The sequence below is a fragment of the Eschrichtius robustus genome, chromosome 12 (genome assembly GCF_028021215.1).
Source record: "Eschrichtius robustus isolate mEscRob2 chromosome 12, mEscRob2.pri, whole genome shotgun sequence".
Taxonomy (NCBI): Eukaryota; Metazoa; Chordata; class Mammalia; order Artiodactyla; family Eschrichtiidae; genus Eschrichtius; species Eschrichtius robustus.
In genome coordinates this window covers 86,844,605-86,857,829 of record NC_090835.1, presented here as the reverse complement: position 1 = coordinate 86,857,829, position 13,225 = coordinate 86,844,605, and the positions used below count along the sequence as shown (strand labels likewise).

At 43.5% G+C, this 13,225-nt stretch overlaps 3 protein-coding genes and 2 non-coding genes across 5 annotated transcripts; 1 reads left to right on the top strand and 4 right to left on the bottom strand.

Moving 5' to 3' along the window:
- Positions 1-411, bottom strand: H3C12 (H3 clustered histone 12). The gene has a single exon (XM_068557068.1). It carries the CDS (start codon positions 409-411, stop codon positions 1-3), a length of 411 nt encoding a protein of 136 aa, XP_068413169.1.
- Positions 412-1,529: 1,118 nt separating this feature from the next.
- Positions 1,530-1,922, bottom strand: H2AC17 (H2A clustered histone 17). The gene has a single exon (XM_068557071.1). The coding sequence runs from the start codon at positions 1,920-1,922 to the stop codon at positions 1,530-1,532; it is 393 nt and encodes a 130-aa protein (XP_068413172.1).
- A 312-nt stretch (positions 1,923-2,234) lies between these two features.
- LOC137772914 (histone H2B type 1-L-like) lies at positions 2,235-2,615 on the top strand. Its single transcript, XM_068557079.1, has one exon. The coding sequence runs from the start codon at positions 2,235-2,237 to the stop codon at positions 2,613-2,615; it is 381 nt and encodes a 126-aa protein (XP_068413180.1).
- Positions 2,616-10,649: 8,034 nt separating this feature from the next.
- On the bottom strand, positions 10,650-10,721 carry TRNAM-CAU (transfer RNA methionine (anticodon CAU)). Its single transcript has one exon. It is a non-coding gene; the product is annotated as a tRNA-Met (tRNA).
- Positions 10,722-11,088: 367 nt separating this feature from the next.
- On the bottom strand, positions 11,089-11,159 carry TRNAG-GCC (transfer RNA glycine (anticodon GCC)). The gene has a single exon. It is a non-coding gene; the product is annotated as a tRNA-Gly (tRNA).
- Between the last annotated feature and the right edge of the window lie 2,066 nt (positions 11,160-13,225).

Here is a 13,225-nt window from a genome sequence, read left to right as displayed (position 1 = left end):
TTATGCCCTCTCCCCGCGGATGCGGCGCGCAAGCTGGATGTCCTTGGGCATGATGGTGACGCGCTTGGCGTGGATGGCACACAGGTTGGTGTCCTCGAAGAGCCCCACCAGGTAGGCCTCGCACGCCTCCTGCAGCGCCATGACGGCCGAGCTCTGGAAGCGCAGGTCGGTCTTGAAGTCCTGCGCGATCTCGCGCACCAACCGCTGGAACGGCAGCTTGCGGATCAGCAGCTCCGTGGACTTCTGGTAGCGGCGGATCTCGCGCAGGGCCACCGTGCCGGGCCGGTAGCGGTGCGGCTTCTTCACGCCGCCCGTGGCCGGCGCGCTCTTGCGGGCCGCCTTGGTGGCCAACTGCTTGCGCGGCGCCTTGCCACCGGTGGACTTGCGAGCGGTCTGCTTGGTCCTAGCCATGCTTCAACGCTAATGCCGCGAGAGAAGCAACTGAGCGCTTCCAGGACCAGACTTTATACAGATGATCCGATCCTGATTGGCCACAACTTTGCAGGAGTAACCTGATTGGCTTTTAATTCAATCTTTATTTGGTTTTTACCGCCTCTGAAAAGGTTTTGTTTTCCATACTATTAATTTTGTGATTTCTATTTTCGCAGGAAAGAATTATGGCTGTACTCCATCCTGAGTTTATGGTTTTCGAACAAAACGTTAAGATTTCACCAGTAAAAAAGGAGTCTGGTTCAGAATTTGTGGAAGTCAGCGCCTAAATTGTCCTAAAAGAAATGCATTTTTTCATTGGAGAATTTTTCCCTTTTCAGATAATGTGGGGGGAAATTACAGCAAAATAATGTATTTGCTAGTCTCTCTAAATAGTAGTTCCATTTCATAACTGCATCAGGATCTGCTTTTAATGACTGTACCAAGACCTAAAATAGAGTTTCAGAATAGACTATGGCACACCGGCCTCCTGAACACAGAACTTTGCCTAGCGTGGTGTGGGGAAGGGGGAGCTTGATGTGTGCTTGACTAAATACTAGTAAATGACTATCTGACTTCATTAATTGATTTTGATGCAATCAAATGGCTTATTGGCCTTTAATATGTAAATTATGTACTTAGGCCTGGAGTAATGATACGTTTACATTGATCAGTGATTAGGTGTTTTCCTGTAAATAGGGGTAGCTCTGAAAGGAGCTTTCGAGTAGGGGCAGTTTTAGTTAACTAATGGACCATCGGGTTTTAACGATGAAGACCCAGAAACAAAACAAAATTGGTTTAATATGTAACATATTTGCTGGAACAAATAATCACCGGAAATGTGTTCCTGGGGAGGGGACAATAAATGCGGCCGCTTTCATGGTTTTACAATCGAGTAAACTGCAAACTAGTTTTTACCAGATGAGTTAACGCATGCTCGGTCAAATCAACAGGGGGACTACATATTGCAACATACAGTACTGTAAACTTAGCCGGGGATTCGTGATAGGTTTCAGGACAGTGTTCAGTTCTTCAACAGAAATTGTGGGTGGCTCTGAAAAGAGCCTTTGTTCTTAGAGATTGGAGTATTAATTCAGACTTTACTTGCCCTTGGCCTTGTGGTGGCTCTCAGTCTTCTTGGGCAGCAGCACGGCCTGGATGTTGGGCAGGACGCCGCCCTGAGCGATGGTGACTTTGCCCAGCAGCTTGTTGAGCTCTTCGTCGTTACGGATGGCCAGCTGCAGGTGGCGCGGGATGATGCGCGTCTTCTTATTGTCGCGGGCCGCGTTGCCCGCCAACTCCAGGATCTCGGCCGTCAGGTACTCTAGTACCGCGGCCAAATACACCGGCGCGCCGGCCCCGACCCGCTCGGCGTAGTTGCCTTTGCGGAGCAGGCGGTGCACTCGGCCTACGGGAAACTGGAGCCCGGCCCGCGAGGAGCGGGTCTTGGCCTTGGCGCGAGCTTTGCCGCCTTGCTTACCACGTCCAGACATCGTGCAATGCTTATGCACCTACACCAAAAAAGACTGAAGAGAAAAAAAACCCCACAACTTATAACCGCAGCTGCGCGCGAAAAAGAAGCTATTCCATTGGCCAAAGTTGCTGTCCCAGTTTAAACAAGACAATGCAGTTCCTAATAATGCGTGTTCTGATTGGACAATATTGAAATAACGTCATCACTAATATTAGCCAGTCAGACAAAGAACTTTACTAACCCTTATTTGCATACGTTTTGTAAATAAAAAGGACTCGACCGACTCGCTATTTTTACTTTGCTTCTCGGGAATCTTGAAATTTTTTTCATCATGCCTGAGTTGGCTAAATCCGCCCCGGCTCCGAAGAAGGGGTCCAAGAAAGCGGTGACCAAGGCCCAGAAGAAAGATGGCAAGAAACGCAAGCGCAGCCGCAAGGAGAGCTACTCTATCTACGTATACAAAGTGCTGAAGCAGGTCCACCCGGACACAGGCATCTCGTCCAAAGCCATGGGCATCATGAACTCATTTGTCAACGACATTTTCGAACGCATCGCGGGCGAGGCGTCGCGCCTGGCGCATTACAACAAGCGTTCGACCATCACCTCCAGGGAGATCCAGACGGCCGTGCGCCTGCTGCTGCCCGGGGAGCTGGCCAAGCACGCCGTGTCCGAGGGCACCAAGGCCGTCACCAAGTATACCAGCTCCAAGTGAGCCGGCCCGCTGCCACACATGACCCAAAGGCTCTTTTCAGAGCCACCTACACTTTCAGAGAAATAGCTGGTGCACTTGCCTGTAGTCTAGCTTCTCTCGGGAGAGTAGGGGGCTGGTTTGGGAGCGGAAAACGGGGTAAAAACTTAAAAAGCCCTCCGTAAACATTCTTGTATACGCATTTATGCAGTGTCATGCAAGCTTCGTATGGATTCTTTGGCGTCCTTTGAAAAAGATTTTCAGTTTTGCCCTCAGCTGCAGTAGCCAAAATTTTGCTTTTGTTTACCCTTTTTCAACGCAAGGAACGCTCCCCGTCTCTGATTGGGCAGCAGCACTATTTGAAAAGCCCGCCATAGGCTGCAATTGGCCAGATAGTCTGCCATCAGGGTTGTGCGTTTTGAAGAGATTTTCTCGAAAGTAAAAGGATGACTTGCATTATCTGCGGGAATGCACCGGGCTCTGGAGCCAAGAGCCATAAAGCTGACAATTAACGGTACTGTGTTCTGCAGTCGGATCCTGGGCGAAATTAACCTCTCGGTGTCTATTTCTCATCCACTACAGAATGGGTATGGTAACATTAGACTTGTCTATCCTACGGAGATCTTAGGGTGAGTTGAAATGATTTATGTCAAAGTGCAACGGGAATATTAAAGGTCAGGGACGTTCCTTAAGGAGAAAAGGTTGAACAAGGAACCCAGCAATTTGGGAAAGCCGCGTTCTTCCAATGTTTAATCGATGTGCCGGAAGGAGATATGCCAGGACTCGCTAGGCCGGGGGAGTAGTTATCTGGCAGTGATTTTAGAGTCCACGATTTAAAATCCCGCGATAGAAGTCAGAGAACTCAGTATTTAAGAGAAGGGCATATTTACTTAACGCATGGACTAGCTAGTAATATTAGGGAATGGAATCTCTCAAGGCATGATCGAAAGTCCTCCAATTCCCCCCTCCCCTGCATCTTTCAACAGTGCCTAAATTCTTTTTTTTGCAGTTGGAAGCATTAACATTTTCCGCTACCCTGTCATCCCCTCTCACCAGGAGATGACTGCTATTGTAAATCTTTTTTTCCCCCATTAACAGCAAAATAAGCCCCTACTACCACATCCCCCATCCAGGCTGTAACATTTCCTGTCTTTCCCTGTTGTCACTTCCCTTAAAGTTGTAGGTATAGACCCTATCTCAGACAGTCTTGTCCCTGTCACAGGCAACAAGCCTCCAGGAATTCATGCCAACAGGTCAATGGGTCTGCAAAATATACGGGTTTGTCATTCACTCCTCTAAAATGAGATTCTTTTTCCAGTCCCTGCGCCCCTGTCATTAGGTCTTGGGAGTTGGCGACAAAACCCACCGACAAGCTACCCTACTTGGTGGAGAGCAGTCCCCTAATTTCATCCTGAACTCATCAGCATCATATTCATCCCCTCTTTCTATTATTTGCTTTTTCCGAGATTTTTTTCTTCCACTGTTAAGAGATCAGAGGGATAATTACCTTCAGAGTGGGTGAGATAAGAAGTATTGCCCTCTTCTGCCATCTTGTGGCAAGAAAACAGAAGGACCGATCCAAGGCGTCGTGTTTTCCAGATCCAACTGAAATGCTTCCTAACTTCAACTTTTTACTAACAGTGAGTTAGGATGAGTAGAGTGATCATTTCTGTCTCCCTTTAACCGCCGGATTTGTTAGTCACTTCAAGAGTCACTTGTGCGCATGTGAGAGAGGGAGAGAGGTATTGTTTTGTGCTCTGGTCAGAGCTGTGGAAATAAAAAGGAATAAAATTTTAAAAAAGAAATCAAAATATTCTGCACCCTAAAATAAATAAAAAATAATAGGGTCATGCTCACCCTAGTTCTGGTCCTCAAAGTAATAAATACTTGAATGTTTTCTGTAAACCTAAACACCTGACAGAACAATGATACCCTGATTTTTGCTAGACTGCTCTTTGAAGATGTGTCAGGACTTGTCAGGATAATGATTACCATGTGAGTTGCAATTTTTCCACCATGAACAGGCCAATGTGCACGTGGTAACCTCAGTCATTTTGCAGCTCCCCCTCCAACACACACCATTTTAAATACGTGTGTGTGTGTGTGTGTGTGTGTGTGTGTGTTTTCCTCAAAGTCTGACTCTTGACCTCTTTGCAGGTAGACTCTTTCCTTTCCAAATGTTTCTGTCTCTTAGTCCTGCTTTGACAGTTTCTACTGCCTAAGTCCAAACAAACATCCTATTAAAATGCTTGTATTAGTTTGCTAGCACTGCCACAACAAAATACCACACACTGGGTGTCTTAAACAACAAAAATTTATTTTCTCACAGTTCTGTAGGCTAGAAGTCCAAGGTTAAGGTGTTGGCAGGACTGGTTTCCCTCCTTGGCTTGCAGCTGGCTGTCTTGCTGTGTCCTCACATACTCTTTTTTCTGTGTGTCTGCACCCCTGGAGTCTTTTCTTATAAAGATACCAGGGCTTTCGGATTAGGACCCTACCCTTATGATCTCATTTAACCTTAATTACCTCTTTAAAGGCCCTATCTCCAAATATAGTTACTTTGAGGTTAGGGCTCAAAACAAAGGAATTTTGAGGGAACACAATTGAGTCCATAACAGCATTTAGGCCATTTTTTCCATGCTTTGATCCCAACTTTCTATTCCAAATTGTCTTTCATAAACTGTTTACATTTAGCTTTAACTGCAGCTAAAGAGACAGTTGTGATATTCCCTAAACCAGAGGTTAGAAGTCAAATGCTCATGGGGGCCTAGCAGATAAAAGCAAAACTGGCTACAAGGTGCTTTTTGCTATTTTTCTTGAAGTACAAAGACTTCTGACACTGTATTTCACCTTCCCAGTTTTAGTAGCATATTTCACTGTTCTCTTAATACTACCCTACGACAACCACAGCACAAGGATGTTGATAAACGCCAACTAACACTTGGAAACTAAGGGGACCAGTGGGAACTGCAGAAAACTGAAGGCTACAGAGCCTATGCACTATGATTTCACTTGACTGTTGCCTCATGGGGCTGCAGGCTCAGTGTCAGTGAGTCTTTCAATTTTTTCAAGAGGATTTGCATTTTAATAAGGAATACTTCAAATTTTCAAAACTGGCAATTGTCAACAAAAAAATTAATCGGTCGATCTAAGAAAGAAATGGAAAATTTTATTCAAGCCAAATTGAGTCTGATAACCCAGGAACAGTCTCTCAGAAAGTTCTGAGAACTGTTCCACGCGTTAAAGATCAAAGCACAGTTAAGTTTTTGAGACTGAGACCTGTACATACAATGACGTGTTACTGACAGTTTACACAATCCAGATCTATGCATACAAATCAAGTAGTGGGTCAGGGCCATCATGGCCCCTTACGAGATTACGACATTACGACATTACGACGGAAGGTTATCTCCTAAGGAGTAGTGACCCTTGATGAGATTAATAAGGAATGTTATCTCCTAGGGAGATCTGGTTAATACAGATGTACAACACACACTAAAGGGGAGGGAGGAGGCCCAAATAGGCAAAGAAAAATTTTATGTTTAAAATTTTCTTGTCTTGCCATAAAATATGAATTTTATTTCATCACAACTAATAAAAAATGTATAACAGTGTGGACTAAACAAAAAATACCTGAAAGCTTCATGAAAACCTTAATCCCACAGCTGGAGAACTCTGGACATTAACAGAGATTTCTGTGTCCATGTCAAGCTGTCCAGTATACTCTCCATACCACCAAAACCCAGATCAAATGCCTGGATCTCCCCATCCTCCTAAATCCTCAACTGAAAAGAATCTGTTTCTCACTTGGCAGCTCTAGACAGAGCAGAGGGTCACACACACAGCAGGCATTCAACAGCTTTTTTTTTTTTTGGCAATTTAAGTAAATGGATACAAAAGTGAACTAAACAAATAATAAAAAAATTTAAGCTCCCTACCAACAATGAGGTATAAGTGGTGAAAGTTGTTTGGAATAGTTTGTTGTAGATTAAATAGTTAATAAATAAACTCATTCTTTTCTAATTATGTCATATTTGTCTTACTGTGATGTATTCTCCTTTACCTACTTTTCTTTGGTCCTTTCAAATTTTTCTCCTTTTTTTTTTTTTTTTTTTAGTAACTGTTCTTATTTCTCCTGTCTTACAATAAGTAAAATGAAAGGGGAAGGTAGAGGCAGTACGGATCTTAGCGGAAGCTCCACCTCTTCCCTTCCTGGTTCCACTGCCTTCTGCAAATGGCCCACCCTTGTTCCCTGAACCCAGCTTGCCCCTCTCTCTCCTTTAGCTCCTTGTTTCCTCTATTTACATGAGGCACAGACTCAAATTCTGTTGAAATCAGCTCTCTAGTGAATCACTGATTTCTTTTAATATTTTTTTACTTTATCTCCACGCATATGGGAGAAGTAGGAAAAACCAATTGTCTTCTTCTGATTAACAAATATCACAAAGATAAAGATCTTGAGGAAAAAAGGAGCTGCCAATTAGCAGCTTATTACTAGGGCAAGACATATTCTTTGAGAAAGACAATCACTTACAGACTTTTACAATTTAAATGTTACTTCGTAGTAACATGGGTCATAGTAACAATCTCTGAGGTCAATGTCTTTGAACATCATCAGAAATAGCCATTTTACGAAGCCCTACAGGATGTGTTCCTCTCTCCAGCACTAAAAAGTGTCTGTGTTTTCAAGGCTAGATCCTGGAATTCCACTGGTCAGTAGAGCGATAAAAGCAGGCCTGAGAATGAAAACTTGGCATTGGAGAAGTAAAAGGGGAAAGGAGGATTATTAACAGAAGGTGTATGAGTTGTCAGAGTAAGTTACCAAACTTGGAAGTGTGTGAATGGGAGCTGTGGACCAAAAATGTCACCTGTCACATCAGTAAACAAAGGATTTTACTGCAGCCATCAAGCCATCAGCCACTGCCACGCACTGCCTGTGCACCCTGAGGGGCTTCAGGATGGAGAAAAGCAGGATACTGGCCCTAGGTAGTTAAGATACATATCAAAGGAATGATTTCAATGAGCCCAGACTCTTGCATCTTCCCACACATAAAAAAGCACTAAATTCATTAACTTGTGATGTCTGGTTTTCTTTAATTAGCAGTAATATTTTGATGTTAGACCACTCGGTGTTTTTGTTTGTTTGAACTCCTATATATCTTGACTCCTCCCTTACCTCTTCACAGCAGTCCCTCAAAGCTATCTGAGAGGCTGCATCCTGGTCTTAAGTCCTCAGCAGGTCCACGGAATAAAACATAATTCTCAACTTTTAGGTTGTGCATTTTTTTTTCAGTCGACAGCTCGAAGGGAGTCCTTTCAGTGGTGCCCGGTGGGGTGGCGCCAGGTGGCTGAGCTTCCAGGATGATATGATCTATGGAGGTGTGCATCTTTGATTGCCTTTGAATGATTAGGCTATTTTACAACTCAGAGATAGAATGTAAGTTGTAGATAATTAATAAAATGCAAATGATTCCAGGTGATGGGTGTGGACAGGAAGGAGGGGGACAAAGGTAAACTGGTCTGAGTCCCATTTTCTTCCTCCAAACCTTATTGAATAGACACTCAACTCTCAGCCAGCCGATTATTGCCCCACACAAGCAGTTTCTAGGCCTCTCTAGGAAATTCTGAGATTTGGAAATCTCTATAGTCCAAAGCTATGAAGTGAAGACTATAATTGAAGAATAACACTTTGCGGAATCAGAAGGCTTGGGTTTTATCCACCACCCAGCCCTGCTGTCACTGCTACCACATTCTGTGTAACTTACTGGACGGTCTCATCTTCCTGGTCTGTTCCTGAACTAAAAGTGATCTCTGAAGTCTCTCTTCCAGCAGAAATAATCTGTTTCTAAAAATAAATCTCCTTCTTGCCGGTCACTTGAAGCTACTGCTAACAAATGTAACAGATGACAAACTTTGTTTCAATCTTGCAAAATGCTTTTTGTGGGAGCTGTGCTATACACAGAGAGTGTGCTTGGAGGCCCCACGATAAAATGACTATTGTGAGATAAAATTCACGTTTTATGGCAAGACAAGAGAACTTTAAACATGAAAAATTTTCTCTGCCTTTTGGGCTCCTCTCCCCGCCCCCCCGCCCCCCACCTCCCTCCTCCTCCCCCTCCCCCTCCCCATCCCCCCTCCACTGTGCATTATGTGTCTGCATGATTCATCGACCAAACCACTCCCATCAGCAGAAATACTGGCCTCAACCGTAAAGAACAACATTCTCCTATCACCAACAAGACAACTCCTTAAAAGAAAACCTTCCTTCTTGATCTTGTAAGGAGCCATGAAGACCCACAACTTTGTACTTGAAGATCTGAATTGTGTAAACTGTAAATAATACGTCGTTTGATGTACAGCCCTCTGTCTCAAAAAACTTATATAACTGTGTTTTGACTTGTAATGGGCGGAACAGTTCTTGGAGCTTTCTGAGAGGCTGTTCCCTGGTTATAATCCTCAATTTGGCTTGAATAAAATTTTCCATTTCTTTCTCAGATCGGCTGATTAATTTTTCGTCGACACTATCATAACAGAGCTCTTCTCTTTTCATTTTTATGCATGTCAATAAGAAATTCTAGGTAAGCATGAATTTGCCACTGTGAGAAGATGCTCAATCTATGGTTACAATATCCAAGAACGGACTGAAAATTTATTTCTTAAATAGAACCCAGAAGAAAATAGTGAATAATGTTTCATCTTTCTGGGCAATTTTTTTCCTTTTGATTAATCACATGTTCCTCTGGTGATCTGTGAGATTAGAAAGCTTGTTACTGAAACACCTCAGATGGAAATTGTGTCTGCCATGGGCATCCATGTAAGCAAGACTGAAAATGAAATGAGATCTCCCCTGGTACCTAAAGTGATGCTTTACTGTGATAGGACTTTCATGTGGAAAAAAATTTTAATACAAAAAAAAAAAAAATTTAAATACAATTGATAAAAGAACTTTAATGACAGGATTTCTAAAACCTCTATTGCCAGGTTCATAAAGATGTTGCCTTCACTTTAGAACCACCTGAAAATCAAATATGGCCCTTTGGCCTCTCAGTCCAGACATTTATGTAGACATTAGGTATACTCATGTTTAGTTATAGATTATTACATAGAAATAGACTTACTGTCAATGGTATCATAAAGGAAAGCCTTTTATGTGGGCACTTTGTCAATACTTTTGAAAATAAACATTGTGTTATGTAAATGAAAACTTTAATATGAGTTGTTCTCAGGCTCTTTGCAAATAAAAATTATTCATTAAAAAAAAAAAAAAAGGAATGGGAGATATGCACATCAAATTCATGGTAGAGTTGCCCTGAGAAAGGGGATATTAGGACTGGGTTTGCAGCTGAAGAGTACTTCAATTTTATGTTGTTGTTGTTTTCCTTAAATATAAAAGAAATTTGTAGTTTATATACTATAATGTTAAATAGTAGATAGATTCGGTGTGGTAATTTTATTACTCTTTTGTAATTTTTTAAAAGGTAAAAGAAGAAGGTGAAGAATAACGAAGAATAGTCGTGTTTGGTGTATTAGAAATCGTAGCTTTTAACGTATTTAACAAACGAGCAATGCCCAAGATGTGACAGGTCATGTTGTAGATACTACAGGAACCACAGGGGGACTAAATACTGAATGAATAAATAAAATATACTATATATTACATAGTGATAAGTGCTAAGGAGGAAAACAGAGCAGGGGGGAGAGATTGTTGAGAACTGTCATTTTAAATAAACCCCAACTCCCTTTAACCAAATCTCTGAAACTGAAATCAGCTATATATATATGGTTCTTTTTAACTCAAAATTTAAATTCTCGTTTACAATACAGTAGTAGGTAAAGATGGGCACCTTTCAGCGGATGGATTAATATTAATTCTCTGCTCTCTGAGATGGGGCACATGACATTAGAGACTTTCTGATTTGTGAATTATTTTCGTCTCAAAATTTTCTTGGGATAAACATCTACCACTGAATTACCCACATTTTCATGAGGTACAGAAAGAAGGGAAACAGGGTTGCTGAGACTACAGTAGTTTCCCCCCCACCTCCGAAAAACAGAAGCACCTAGCAGAGGATGGTTTCGATCCATCGACCTCTGGGTTATGGGCCCAGCACGCTTCCGCTGCGCCACTCTGCTAAACGCGACAGCAAGCGTTCGAAGGAATTCCTTTATTATACTTTCATTTAAAGGGAGCTGTTTTTGTAAGTTGGAAAAAGTTTTCTTTCCCTCAGAGCCCATTCGCTGGCTTTACTCATGCTTCAAACAGAAGAACGAATCCAGAGCAGATTGACTCCATATATTCTGAACACAGAAAATTGGATGTTTCTTTTAGGAAAACAGCCCGTCTCCAGCCAGCCTGCCCCTTCCACCTAGCAGAAGTGACTCTGGGCCTTATGGTCACAAAACATATGAGTAGGTCAAAATTCGAATGTAGAAAGTATCCGATTTCAAAACCAGAGCATTTTCAAAATTGGAAGGATTTTTTGAAAAACAAAAGTTTCCTTGCATTGGCCGGGAATCGAACCCGGGCCTCCCGCGTGGCAGGCGAGAATTCTACCACTGAACCACCAATGCTCGCACGACAACTCTCTGCACACTTTCTACATGGCTTTTGCCTGTTATTTTTATCGCTACATCGAAACAATCCGAATTTTCTTTCCGAAAAAAATGTTTAGTTTTTTGCTCTTACTGACTAGAACCTTGTAATGTTCCTTCTTTTCAGGAAACCGTCCCTTCCACTGCAAGCTCAGAGCATCCCCCTGCGACACCGGAGGCTGGCCCGGGTGTGGGCGGCCCGGTCTCGGGCGCGTCTCAGCGGCCGGTAGCCGCCCCCGCACGATGTTAGCCCCTTGGACCCTGGGTCGCGGACGCCCTCGCATGTGTAAGGTCTCCTGTGTGTGTGTGTATGTGTAGGGGATCGTGTGTGTGTGTGTGTGTGTGTGTGTGTGTGTGTGGAGGGGCTCCAAGTCCGGGCGGGTTGTGGAAGGTAAGGGAGTTGGAAAAAAGGGGTACAGGGGCAGGAAGCAAGAAGAAAAGGGAGGGGAGGATCGAGGAGGAAGAGAATCGAAGAGAGGAAGGGAAGGGCGTGGGGAGCAAAAGGAGGAAGAAGGGGAGGAACGAGAGGGAAGGGGAAGGGAAAGGAGCCTAGTGCTGTTCCCCTCTGGTCACCCCAAAGGATAGGCTGCGGGAGATTTAGGACTTCTGTGGGTTTGTTTACCTTATGCTTCGGTTGCCATGGTTATGGAGGTGGCACTAGAAACTCCTTGCAGTCAAATAAAGAACAAAGATCTTATTAAAGGGTAATTTTCCCCAAAAATACACAATCATGACTCTCATACAAGTATAAAAATGAACCCCTTTGAAAAGATTTTATGTAACTCATTAATGAGGTAACTGGTGAGGTGTTACTACAATTCAAAGGAGAATTCGAAGAATGGAGGCCATTTATAGATCAGGAATATTGAAATTAAAGCGTAAATAGGGCCCAAACTGGCCTTTACACGGTTGGGGATTGGTGAGGTGGGTGGACTAGGGAGGGAGAAAATGTCCCACCAGGAGACAATTAATTTGCATGTCTATAGACAGGAGTTATTTTCTATTGCTATCAGATATCTACAATCTACAGAATTGTAAAGTAGCTCTCATAGAATCAGAATCAGATGACACAAAAGGGTGCGCTATAATTTTCCTTTGAAGCACAAATTTCCCTGACAGTCCCTTTCTTTCTCAGGAAAATTCTGCCGACTCAGCACAGACAGAAGGGCTAAACTCACAAATTAAACACACCGTTTAAAAGCTCACCATAGCTCAAAGCCAAGGGCGCTGGTCTGCTGTTTCTGACCATCTCCCCTTAGAGTCTAGGGTGGGGGATTCTTAACAGGTGGGTTCACAGATCCTTGTAAGAACTGATGAAAGATCTGGATAAACTCCTTAGAAACCCGTGCACATACACACATTTGCATTCGAGTTCAGGTTTGGGGCCTAGGATAACAGTCCGTGATCCAGTAGTTCCAGGGTCTCTGCTCTCCCTCTTTTAACCTGGAAGGTGGTCTTCATTAAGTACCATCCTCTCCATACTTCTCATTCATTCATTCCTGCCATCACCCACTTCAGGAACTGCAGCCTCTCTTTTACGAAGGCCCCACTTGGGGGCTCAGTGTAGTTTAGGGGTGGGGTGGATGGGAGCTAATGTATAACTAGGTGTAGATCAACCTACATCCCTTAAAATCATGTCCAATGCCCTACATGCCTGCCTTACCCGCACCTACACACACGTTGTATGATTAGGCCTCCCAAGGTGGCTGTTCTCTGGCTCTCTGTACCTACATCCCCTGCTCGACCAGCGCCTGCTTCACCTACACCCTACTCACCTGACTGACCTTCCCTCTTAATCATACATCCTAATCAGTAAATACCTATGTACTTGCCCCGGTTCCATCTAGTGACCGTTCTAATCTTTAGATCGGAACTATCTCCACTATGATAGCTTATCAAAGGAGCGGTGAGGGGCACGGACCTCTGCTGGTTTCCCTGGCAACCGATGAGCCAATCGGACGTCAATTCCCCCATAACCTGTAACCTCTCTCTTCCCCTGGGAACAAAGACTACTGGCATGTCCTGCCTGCCATCTGCCGCTGGCG

Coding starts and splice junctions, on each gene's coding strand:
- LOC137772914 (XM_068557079.1), top strand. CDS start 2,235: ATGCCTGAGTTGGCTAAATCCGCCCCGGCTCCGAAGAAGGGGTCCAAG.
- H2AC17 (XM_068557071.1), bottom strand. CDS start 1,922: ATGTCTGGACGTGGTAAGCAAGGCGGCAAAGCTCGCGCCAAGGCCAAG.
- H3C12 (XM_068557068.1), bottom strand. CDS start 411: ATGGCTAGGACCAAGCAGACCGCTCGCAAGTCCACCGGTGGCAAGGCG.